Source organism: Zonotrichia leucophrys, chromosome 3 (assembly GCF_028769735.1).
Source record: "Zonotrichia leucophrys gambelii isolate GWCS_2022_RI chromosome 3, RI_Zleu_2.0, whole genome shotgun sequence".
Classification (NCBI taxonomy): domain Eukaryota; kingdom Metazoa; phylum Chordata; class Aves; order Passeriformes; family Passerellidae; genus Zonotrichia; species Zonotrichia leucophrys.
This window is the reverse complement of record NC_088172.1, coordinates 70424286-70437035: the sequence shown is the minus strand read 5'-3', so window position 1 is coordinate 70437035 and position 12750 is coordinate 70424286. Positions and strand designations below refer to the sequence as shown.

Sequence of the window (12750 nt, the reverse complement as noted above, 5' to 3'; positions counted from 1 at the left end):
TTAAAATAGTTTGATCAGTTTTAAACAATTCAGAGCTGTTTTTATATTTTAAGGAATGGAAATCAGGCTTTCAAGTTCTGGCATACAGTTACAGTTGAGTTCAGTTGATCAATATTTGTAGTGAAGCTAAAGTAATTAGGACCATTTATACAAGTTAGGTTTTTAAAATTATTTAGACCTGAAGGAGGAAATTGTAATTTATATTACACCTGATGAAGTATCATTATACTAGTTCAAAATTAATTTTCCACTGGAAGTGTTAGATAATCCTTCTATAGTTTAATACAGTAAGAGAAGAAAATGATGGTAATAAATTTGACTTTAAAACTGTGAATATCTTACTTATCCTCTTAAAATGAAAACTTATTTTCTTCACATTCTCTGTCAAATCACAATTTCCTTTCATTTATATAGTGATAAAATACTGTTGGTAAATGCATATAACTCACTTCAAAGCATTCCTGTTTGCTCTTTGTTCTTCTGTGGACCTTCATTTTGATCTTGCCAACGGAAGATATGAATGAGAAACAGCTACTACTGGGAAATTGAAGGGAAATTAATAGGAAATTTGAAAAACTGTTAATATAAATCCATTATCTGTTTTTAATAGTTTGTAAAAACTACTACTGGTAACTAAAAACCAGTAGTATGATAATTGGTTTCAGGACCAGTTTTGGTTTGGGTTTGTTTTTCAAGGGGAGAAGGAAGAAGTAGTATTGCAGCTACTTCCTCTTTGCTTGCAGCCAAGGAAATCTTTCATTGTTTTCAAACAAACACCGATTCTATGAATGGTAAATAAAAAGTGGAAATGGTAATTTGCACTTTTCAGACATAGATTAGATTATATTATTTTCTTCTTCAAGTTAAATAAATGATAGACAGTGAACTACAGGTAGCTTTTTTTTTTTTTTTGTAAAACTAAAGACTCTTTAAATAGAAAGTGTGTTCTGGAGGAAATTTTATGGAAAATCACAGGTAGTTGTCCAGGAGTAAAGGTTTTCAGAATGTGCTCGCTCAATGAGATCTTTTTAGTCTCTCTTGTTTTTTTGGTTTTTTAGTTTACCTTTACTGCCAGAAGTCATGGCTTATGTAGTTGGCTTTTACTGATACTTAAACAGGAATCCTTCAATTCCCAGATGTCCAAGGTGGCTAGCCTGAAAACCCACATTAATGACCATAACATCAATTTGTTTCAGTTGTCTGTACATATATAGTAGAGGATGAAATTGTTGATAATTCTATGAGTAACAGCTTGAAAAGGGAAGCTGCCTTAAGGCTTATTTAAATAGAAAATTGATATTAGCTAACCTTAGAGTTGCTCTGAATGCTGTTCCTCATGCATAAGAAACAATATATTTGTAGGAGAGATGTCTTGGGTGATAATTCTTTGTACTGGATTCATTACTTAGTTATTCTATCATAATGGTAAATTACTTTCCATTGTGTCCTTCTTTAATGGTAGTATTATCCTTTTTCAAACAAGTCTATAATTTTTCATATTTTGAAGGCATAATTCTGTCTATTTTATAATGTTCATTTTTTCTTCCGGCAGAATTATGATTTAAATGATGACACGCTGCTTAATGAGATCAAATTAGCAGATGCTGATCAGTACCAGGTACCTGATTTGTGTGCAGAAGAGCTTGCTGTAATCCTTGGAATATGGTAAGTTGGTTTATGGTTACTTTAAAAAAAAACCCAAAGAAACAACTGCATGAATCATTATTACAATGAAATAATGAAATGGTGAATTGAGGGGACATTTTTTCCTTATTATATAGTCTGGCTAAAAGGCTAAAAGATTTCTATTATAGATGGATAACATTTTCAGTTCTCTCACAGTGAGCAGTAATGTCCAGTTGAGAATTTTAGCAATAATTCATTAATAGCTATATTGTGGTTTTATCTTTAAAAAGCTTTATATTCTTTGTACTTAAAGTTAGTTACATTTCAGATTCAGCTGGCATTAGCTACCATACAGTGATAGCACTTCAGTGAATTTTGAAAACATTTTAGATTCTGCAGTTGGCAGCTTCCTGTGAGAATCAACCATCAAGCAAATGCCCTACTAGTCACTGAAATTGAGTATAAATTCAGTGTCTTTTACTAGTTAAAAACTATAGTATAAAGTCCTTGTGATTCTGCACCTTTGTTTTTTGCACCTTTTAGAAATTATATGCTACATGGGTTTTGTAAATAGCTTAGGAGAGCAAAAGGCAGGTTTGAGGTCTGAGGATCAGAAGTTAGGGCATGTGGAAGTATAATATAGTCAGTCAGTGACTCTGGTGCAGTGTTCACCATCGCTGACTTTCAAAGTGCTTTTCTGATCTCTGAGTTGCAAAATGATGGAATCTTTTAGATCCAGTTTGAGGACCATGTAGTGAACAGTGGGTTGACATAAATTCTGAGCCCACTCACTTTTAGTCTTTCACACTCTGACTTAAGTCAAGGCGAAGCTTTTCCCTTGCTGAGAACCATTTTCACGAGCACTGTACTTTTTAACACAGTATTGTTTTATGTTCAGGTTATATAATCCTTCCTGTTCCCTCCCTTCTGAAGGAAATTTTAATTTATGTACTGCTCTTTTTTGTTTTATTTTCCTTTTTTTAAGGGTACACTTTCAGTTTTACATTGGCTGGGTGCACAGTAGGTTTTTTGATCACAATGTTTGAGTTTGAAACCATCACTGTCATGTTCTGAGCAGTGGCTAGGAACCATATTGCCTGCCAGTTGTGTTTGGCAAGACAAAACTAAAGACAACCAACCAAATCAGTGTTGCTTCCCTGAAGGATTGGTAAACGCCATTTAGTGAGTGGGGTGATGTTTAGTGACTGAAGCTGTCGCAGTAAGAGATGGAGACAAGATTTGAGATCCAGCCATGTTGCAGAAAGGGTGTTTGTTGTACTAGGATGTCAGCTTTGAGAATTCTTCTTGTAACAGAGGAGAGTTTAGGCTTGGATTGCTGGCTGTACCCTTGGTGTCCATACCAGCTATTGTATGTCAATTTATGAGGAAGCATAGACGTGTTAAAGCATTTAAGAGCATTGGCTTTTAAGCAAAACATTCTTCTCAAGCCTTCTTCTATAGCAGGTTCTGGGCTTTAGTGCATGAGGACTGCAATTCTGGAGGGTAAATGCTTCATTTAATAATTAATAAGTTAGCTTTAGAATTTCTGTAATCTGTTTCATTTTTAATAGCTTTAGCAATGTTCCTTAATGTATTTCATCTTTCAAAATCAATTTTTGAAACATGTAGTCATAATCCAGAAAGTGATGCTTTGATGACTATTAATTCCACTGTTTCAAATATGGGTCATTAAGTCCCAAAGTTTGTAACTCATTAGTTAAGCTGAATACTTTATCCATTAGGTTGTCAAGGTAGACCTGATTAATCAGATTTAAGAATTGGTTGTAAGCTGCTGACAATTAGCTTTTGCTGTTTTACTAGAAAATACCTCTTTCTGCTGCACACTGCGTCTTATTCCAAGGTTCTGTTTAATCTGTCTAAAGAATGTCTGTTTCTCATTGTTGTCTTTCCCTCTTTTATTTCAATAAACTCCTTAAGACTCAAAAGCAGTGAGAAAATAGCTTACAAAACTGAATGATGTGATGATTAGTGACTTCTCTTCATATTGCTATGAAAAGATCCCTCATCTTACATCTTACTTAGTAGATCCTAAGTTCCACTCAGATTTCAACTCCTGAAATTCTCTGGGATGAACTGGTTTATCTGTCCTTGAAACCAGAACAAATGCAGGTCATAGAAATTAAATTTCTGTAAAGCAGTCTGACAAGAACTAACAGAGTCATTAGAAATGCTTAAAACTAAGGTACAGTTCTACTCTAGATTCAGATTCACATTATAGCTTTAAATTTTACTAGATTCGGTACGGAAAAATAATTAAAACAATTTAGTTGTTCTTCTATCTTTCAAGACTTACATTTTTGCACTTCAGGCTTTGTAAATGGATGTGGCAGAAATGGAAATCAGAGATCTATTTTAGCACTGTTTTTATCTGGAAGAGCTGCATCTATTAGCTTCAAAAAGGAGTGACAAAAATTGATCTGGAATAAGAAGAGGATTAATCCTTCCTGTTTGAAACAATTTATTTTTAGGATGATGAAAAATAAGTTCTACTTTTGTCACAATTTAGCTGTCCCTTGGTTTACCTGTGCTTTTCAAAGGCTATGGTCATGTCATTTAACATTCTCGTTGCCTAACTGCTGTTGAGTTGCTATAATCCTTGAACTTTTCTTGCTGCCTTTTTTTCCTCTTTTTTTTTTTTTTTTGTGTTTGTCTCCCTCCCCCATGCATAGAGAGACTTGCTGTTGTTTACCTGAAGTCTGTTGACTTGAGCTGACTATGTCCAGCCAACTAGAAGTCTGTCTGCTAGCAGCTGACATTGAATATGATAAAAAGGTTTAACTGGAGCAGTGAAATTCTTTATGACTTTCCTGTTTGCATGAAATTTTGCACAAGGCAGGGAAAAACTAGTGAGATAGATATCTATATATAGTTATAGGTATTTATCAGAATTTCTTTCCTAGATGTTACCTAAAAATTTCAAAACAGTGCACCAACAGCATATGCTTCTTTTTTTTTTTAATGTGGGGAGATGAGGGAAAATATACTGAAGCAATAGTTAATAAACTTTCCTTTATGTCCTTGTGGCCACAGTCAAATAGCTTGCTGAAGCTGATGGTGTTGTGAAACATCAGTATAAATGGTATGAAGTGTGTGTGGAACCTCCATCATGGGAAGCCAGGGGAGCAGACTGGGTAACAACCTGTCTGGAGAGGTTGCAGGAAGAAGAGCTGGAAGAGCTCTCAAGCTCTTCTAGAAATTGTTCTAAGTAGTGTGTGTGCATTTAAGGAGAAGAAATCATGCCTGAATATCCAGGCAAAGTAATCCCAAAGTAATGTAGGTTAAGTTAAGTAATAGGTTACAGACATAATTTCAGTCTGTAACCTATTATCACAATAAGTATCTTTGCAATTTTAGCCTAGAATGTGAAGTCTGCTGAAGAATTTAGTGTGATAAATTTGGGCTTATGTATATAGCCATTATATGGGTTTGGTGATAATCCATCATCTGTGGTACAGTTTGGGATATGTTTTCACTTGGTATCTTTGGTTTTAAAAGGGAGCTTGGATTATAGCTTTTGTTGGTTTTTGTGCAATTTGCTAATATCTCTTGTAGTATGTTTGTAAATGTTGGAGAGCTGTTGTATATGGAAAACATTCACCCACACAGAGTTGTAAGCCAGATTTCTTTATCATCTCTGTAAGCATATCCAACTCTGAATAAAATAATTTTAATTCTCACCTCTGTTTTCTTCTGATTTCCACCCTGTGAATAGTTCAAGGTAATGGCAATGCAGGTTAGTGAGAGATGGACTCCTGTGCTCATGTATTTTGAGTGACTAGGAGGGTGTTTGGCTGAGATAACCCTTCAGCACTACTTTAACATTAGTACTTTCTTGATTTGTAGAATCTGCATTCAGTTAGTTATAAGATTTTAACTCGAAACAGATCTCTGTAAAAGCAAACAATAGATTTTAAACTTTTTTTTAGTATTAGTGAAATTGTTATTCCCATAAGCTCAAACCAAGGAAGACATTTCACTTGATGATGGTATTGGGAAGGTACTTATAAAATATCTTAGTCCCCTAAAGGTTCCTTATTTCTGTGTTCTAGGTCTAGGTCATTTTCTGCGTGTACCATACTCCCATTTTTCATTTCCAGAATGTCCTTCAGATTTCTGCAAGTTTGAAAAATGTGTTCTGAATAATGTTATTCTAAAGATGAAATCAGCATTGTTTTATTTTTCTTTTCTCTTTACAGTATAGACTTCCAAAAGAACAATCCAATACACAAATTGACTGAAGAGGAACTTCTGGCTTTTACTTCAGTAAGTAACTTACCTGGTACTTAATAAACATTTTTTTACTTAATATTTAAGTACCAAGCAATAATCTATCAGTCACCCTAATCAGGAAACTGTTTGGAAACCAAATTGGTGTTAGTAGTCAGATGTTTCATTAATTTTTTCTTAGTTCGAAAAATTAAACTGTGCTGAATTTTAACATTATTCTCAGCCATCATCATGCTGGAAAAACTTGACATCTAAAAACTTACTTTCACCTCAAAACAGATACAAAACATTTTCATGTGTTTAAGTTTTATTCACTATATGAATTATAGTGTAATATGTGATTTTACAGCAAACTCTTCTGGTAACGTTAGTGTTGAAGGTGCTTTTCTTTAAACACTGTTCAGGAAGAGTCCTAAAGCAATTTTGGCTTTATTCTGTCAGATTTGTTCAGTCTGTATCCCATGTTCTGCTTTGACATGTTTCTTCCCAATTCAGTGGCTGATTTGCTGCAGAGCAAATCTGTAACTTCCAGTGAAGCTTTGAAAATTCTCAGTATTTTTTATATAATCATTTTTTATTGTTTTTTTACTTAAGGCACAATTTGCTTCTGCCTTGATCTTTTCTGCTTTTGTGAGGTTTTCAACATTAGTTTAGATGGGAGGATGTAAGGGAAAGACATCATTATGTTGTCTTTTTTGCCTACTTTCCTGAATGTTAGACTTAAGTTTGGGTGCAGGAAAGAGGACTTTCTCTCCTACTTAAGCCTTGTAGTAAGAGACTGTAGTGCTGTAGTAGTGTCATCTGAAAAAGTAAATTATGGCATCTCAGCAAAAACCCCTTGGATTTCACTTGAGCTAGAATCTTACCACTGACAGTTGTAGTTATGTGAAAAGATCAAGGAGACTAATCTAAGGTTAACTAGGGTAATGTTTGGCTGAGGGTTTTTTGGAAAAGGAGGTTGTGTCTGTGAGAAAAGATAATCCTAATCTTACTAGATACATGTAAAATAAGTTGGTTTAGAAGTACTGTGTGTTTAGGTCCCTCTGCTAGTGCAATATGTGTAAGAGGGGATGCATGAGGGAATTTTTGGGTTTTGTAGTTTTCTTTTTGTTGGTACAATGATTGTAGTGCTATAATTCCTCATTATATAATTTCTGAAGTATTTGGTTTTCAATTACAGTTTTGTTTTGGGTTTAGTGCGCTTTGTTTTATTTTTGTTGGTTTTTTTTTTTTTTCCCAAAAGGTAGGAACAGAGAACAGGAAAAAGTTGAAATGTAGAAAAAATGAGACTGTCTGCTCTCCTCTTGTAGTAATTGAAGTATCCAATAAGAATATTTGAGAATGATAACCATTAAAGGGGAAGAAAAGATTACAGAAATAACAAACACATATAAAGTAAGGAAATGTACACACAAAAGAAGCCTGTAGGAGTGACACCAAACTGGTGGACTGAGTACTGTAAGCTTTTTTTTCAAAAATGGTGAAACTATTCCAATACAGTTTTCCCCCCAAAAGTAATGTTAATACAGATGTATGAACTTGTAAGACATGCATGTAATTTCATTAAGACAAACCCTACCAATTTTGTTGTTAAAATAATGTAAAAACAGTATATAAAACAATAGAAGTAGGGTTTTCTCTGAAAACTCAGAACCTTGCTTCTCATATTTTATTTCCTAACTCTGTGCACTATTTTTTGTATACCCTTAGCTTGTGTCTCCTCACTACCACTATTGTTCACATCATTATTGGGTGGAAAACCAGCCATTATATACCTGAATCTTGAGATAACTTCTCCATTTATTCTGTCATTTTTATATTAAATGGAGCGATATTGTGATATTAGAATATCTTTAACTAAATTGACCCTACTCCTGTAGTGGTCTACTTCCAGAATACAGCAAGTATATAATTTGAATATTTTTAAAGTTTTACAACAGAGTAGAAAGAGTCAAGGTAGGCTGTGCACTAGGGAAGAGATAATCAGCCTTCCTGTCATCCTTTATCTGACATTGATTGACAGATAACCTGTTAGAGCAGGTGTAAGAAATCTGTTGGGTGAATTTTTCATCATGATGGGAAAATCAAACTGCATTTTTCTGCCATCTAGTGGCTGATCTCTCAAAAATCACAGGACAGCTGATTAACTTACTCTTTAATTATTTTATTGCAATGATTATGGGGAGCTTATGTTTTCATTTATTTACTTATAGTTTTTACAGAGCTGCTAAGTCAGCTATGGCTTGCCTCACACTTGTAAGATCAGCAGCCACTATCATGTTAGATCTCCAGAGAAACAGCTGAGAGATCTGGGTAGGCTTTCCTATCACCTTGTACTCAGAGTAGCAAAAAATGAAGTAGTATGGCAGTAGATGAAGAGGAATGTAGACCATACCAGTAAGGCAAAATTCAGTCAACAGCAGTGGCATAAAGAGGTAGCTGGTAGTCTAAATATTAAACAGTGATTTACTGAGGAGTAATAATTCTCGGTATCAGAATAGTGTTCCTTTAAACTTTTTTAAACCTTTTACTTAATGTTTCCATTAATTGGATGTAGGGACACAATTGAATCTTAGAATTATTTCCTCTTTTCATCTTGACCTATGATCCCAAGACACAAAAAGAACAAGTATGAATGGTAGTAACACCATCCCAGATCCTTCCTGGAAGCCAAAAGCAGGAATCAGATATTAGCTTATAATAGTTCTTTTCAGTAAATGTACCTTTTGTGGCTCTTGCATCTGAGCCTGTAATTGTGAATAGTCACTACAGAATTTCATGATGAAATCTCTGAGCTCTTCTGTGTCTCAGATCTGTCATTGAGGCAAATCCATCCCTGTGTTCCCTGGCAATAGGGATGTTCTGTGTCCATGTTAACACGGCCTTGGTGTGAGTATTAACACAGCCTTGGTTCCTACAGTGTCTGCTAGCTGAGGAAATTAAATGGCACCATAGCTCTTAGCACTTGGATTGAAGGTATTTCCAAGCTTTGGTACTGGCAAAACAGGCAAATGAGCACTGTATGAATGCTGCTCTAGTAATTTCTTTAGCATCAAACTGCTGTGTGTGTGTGTGTGAGCAGGCATCTTCTCAGCCTACATGTGGATTCCTAAATCTGCAGGCTGGTTAGATGGTTGTCATGCATTCATCTGATATCTACTGAAATTCATGTTTCCTCAGGAAAGCAAGGCATTTCAAGTTATCTTAGGAAACTTGAAAAATTACAAGGCATTTTTAATTGATCGGTATATCATCAAAAGATCCTCTTGCTTTAGGCACTGAAAAGCAAGTGCATGTGACCTGAAAATTCTCTCAAGCAGAGAGAATTACGATCTAGGTAGTACAGGAGGGAAAGGATGATCATATGGATCTCAAGTAGATGATATTATCCTGCCTTGTACTAGGTGCAGTTTGGAAAATTCTCATTCTAGACTCCATTTTATATGTGTAAAAGTTGAAAATTACTGGATCTGGAAGAGCTATCTATACCTGTATCTATATCTATTAAACAACATAACTTGTAATGCTAAAAATACCACTTTCAATGCACTGCTTGGCAACTGCAGTCAACTACCAAAGGATTGCTGCATTTAATTTACTGGAGTCACTTGGAAATAGTTGCTGTTGTCCTAAAAGCACTGTCTTTTGTAAAAAAGAATTGCTTTCAGTGTTGCTCATTTTGGAAGCAACTTGTGAGGGTGTATGTAGTCTCATTGACTGGGATAGCAGCTCTCATAACAAGAATTTGGACTTGAATTTTGTGATGTTCTAGTCAAATCTCAACCCATCAGTATAATACTTCAACTTTCAAGATGTTAGTCCAGAAGTGAAATTAGATGCACTAGATTTTTTTTTTTACTTATAGTTCAATTGTTGATAGAGTGTCTTCACATAAGAAGTAATGAAGCTTGCGTTCTACATGTTAGCATAAGACTGAACACAAAATTAAACATTTTTTTGAGGGGGATTGAATATTATTTTTTCACACTTAATAGCTTAGGGTAACAACTATAAATTTTTAAAATTAATCTATTATGTTAAGCACTTGGCCTTCTAAGAAAGCTAAGATATATTTTAGAAATCAAATATCACACAAGCCACTTCAGAGACACAGTTAAGTAGCTGGTGAACTTTCTGATTACCTAACTGACTATTGCATTCAAAAGCCATTTTAAGAGAGGGATGGCGGGACAGTAAAGCAGTAGTGACACTCGGTGTTTCTTGGTTCCTACGGTGTCTGCTAGCTGACACTGTAAATTAAATTAAATGTAAGTAAAGTAAATTAAATGGCACCATAGCTGTTATCAATTGTATTTAAGGTATTTACCAAGCTATTTACTGTTTTAAGAGGGGGATGGTGGGACAGTCAAGCAATAGTGACACTCAGTGCTTCTCTGGTACAATTACTGGTTTCTTCCCTTTAATAAATTTTTTGCTGGAGCTTTCTGTGTAGGATGTAGGAAGTAGACTATGCAAGAAACCAAAGAACTAAATCACTGCTGCTTACATGCTTTTACATTGGGATTTTGTAGATTAGTTTACTCCCAGGTCCCCAAATCAGTTTTTCAATGCTTAAATGTGCTTAATTGCCTTTAATTTTAGTGGATTATTTTTAATGGGAAAATATAATAGTGAAGTTCTGCTGCATTTTATATTGGTCAGCAGTTTTTCCCTAGAATTACACAAGTACATCACTGAGCTGTAAATCAGTGGCCAAAATACATTTTTAAGGAAAAAAATCCTTTTAGGAAATGAGCAAAAGTAAGCCTTAAAATAATTTCTGTTAAATATTTGTTGTTTGCATTATTTCAAATAGGTAATGCAGGTCAGACAGTATACCAAAGAGATGAAATGAACAACAGTGCTATGTAAGTGTGCATGATATAAAAAAAAAAAAATCAAGATTGTATTTAAGGCTTTATAGAAATGTTTTTGATGTGAACATAAGTTTTACAACTGGGGACTGCAAACTATTTCTGAAATGTAAAAAAGTTCCAGGAACATATGAAACATATATTTAAGAACTGATAAATATTCCTTTGTTATAATTTTAATATTATGCAATTCTTGTAGAGAAATATAGAAAATATTAAATACTGGATGGTGTTGCATTTTTCTTCTGCAAAAGAGAAAAATGTTTTCTTTAAAAAAAAGGCTAATAAGATTAGACTCTGCAATACAAGTTCTTGGAGCTTCATAGAAAGCTTACACTATAGCTTATAGTTTACATATCGGGAAAACAATGTTTCCTAGTCTAATATGATGGTCCAACAAATATCCAAGATTAAGGAGCTGCAGCTGGTCCTTAAAATTACCCATTCCATCTGTTGAAGTCCTTGAACAGTCCAGGAGAAATGTTTTTTGTGGTAAATGTGATGAGCACTTAGCCCAGCGTGGGAGAATATTACTTATTCCCCTTATTGGTGTATTATGATCAGGGGACATTGAGTGTCAGCAGTATTAACCTGTAGGGGACTGAGAGGAGAAAGTAACCAGTAACTGTGAGGGAGAAGTCTTGCTTTGTGCATCCCATGTCTTAGACCTGTGTTTGTATCCTTTGGAACCCATGAAAGATGAGAAGGAAGGGAAATGGAACCATGAAAATTTAGTTGCTTTGGTTTCTTAAAATCCTGAGCCTTCTCAGGATTTATGGAGAAGCTGAGCAGTCTTTTTTTAATCAAGTGGTGAAAGAGGGGAAAAGGAAGCTCTTGCAATTCTTCTCTCTGTGGACATTTTGAACAGGTGAGGATAACTTTCTAAAGAGGGAAAAAAAACTAGGGTAATAACTTGTATCTTGCTTGGACTACAGAATTGAAGTTAATTACCACCTCCTAATGAAAACAATGTATCATGCTGAAATTGTTCCTTTAATACTGAGAGGGATACCAAGGTCCAGTGGAGGATTTGGAGAATGTGGAACGAGTCTGCACAATCCAAGGAATACTATGTATTCCAAAGATAGACCAGATGGGAATGTTTTTCCCCAGTGTTGAGCTACTGATTCCATAAGAGACTGTTTTTACTGAGGAATTTTAGAATGGTTGGATTTTTTTTTTTTCCAGAGGTGGGCATTTATTGAGTGTAATAGAAGCTCATGTTGTATGGTACCTTTGAAAATCACAGTGAAGGATTACAGTGCACTTTTTATTGAGTGTGTGTGTGTATGAATATGCATATATGAATACTTTTTCTGCTTTTCACTGTAGAAGGGGGCATTGGGAGGAGGGAGTGGAAGGTGGAAATGGAAATGCTTTGTTTTTCTCATCTTTTCTATGGCATTTGTGATATTAATGTGGAACTAGGGAGCAATCAAATCACAGCATACGATATTTTTAATGTTAAGCCTTCCTATCAAAACTCTATAAAACTAACATGCCAATTTGGTTTCTAAAGAGAAGTTGTTTATATAGCTTAAATAAAAGCAGTGCATTTTTCTCGTCTGAGAAAATGGCTGCAGTTTTTTTATGTTTTATACGCAGCAAGAGTATTGAAAAGCTCATTAAGAGTGCCATGTGTCTCTACTGCTGTAACTTTTGTGGCTTTATAAAAAGTTTCTTTCATTTCTTTTCTAAGCTGTGTTGCCCATTTTGAATAGCCTCTGTTGGTTACAAGATTATAACACTGCAAAGGCTTTCTCTCAACAAAGCCCTGCTAGTTAACAAGTGAGACTTTAAGTAAATGAATTCAAAGCTAGTCCATTCTTTTTTTTTTTTCTTTCTTTTTTTTTTTTCTTCTAAAGGCTTTATTCAAAAGTCTGAATCATTTTACAGGAATGTCAGGATCTAAACACTTGCTAATTTAGTGCATGTATGCCTTCTGGCCGATCACACAGGTCTGGGAAATCAGATTGAGTGTAGCAAAAGAGAAGCTGCCTCT

The 12750-nt window shown here is 34.7% G+C and overlaps 1 protein-coding gene across 2 annotated transcripts in view; it reads left to right on the top strand.

The window, feature by feature from the left end:
- The window catches only part of TTC27 (tetratricopeptide repeat domain 27), a 114093-nt gene that overhangs the window by 27730 nt on the left and 73613 nt on the right, over positions 1-12750 (top strand). For both annotated transcript variants that reach the window (XM_064708735.1, XM_064708737.1), the window contains 2 exons: positions 1553-1665; positions 5844-5910. In XM_064708735.1, the coding sequence (XP_064564805.1) occupies positions 1553-1665; positions 5844-5910 (180 nt within the window). The remainder of the gene's footprint in view (positions 1-1552; positions 1666-5843; positions 5911-12750) is intronic.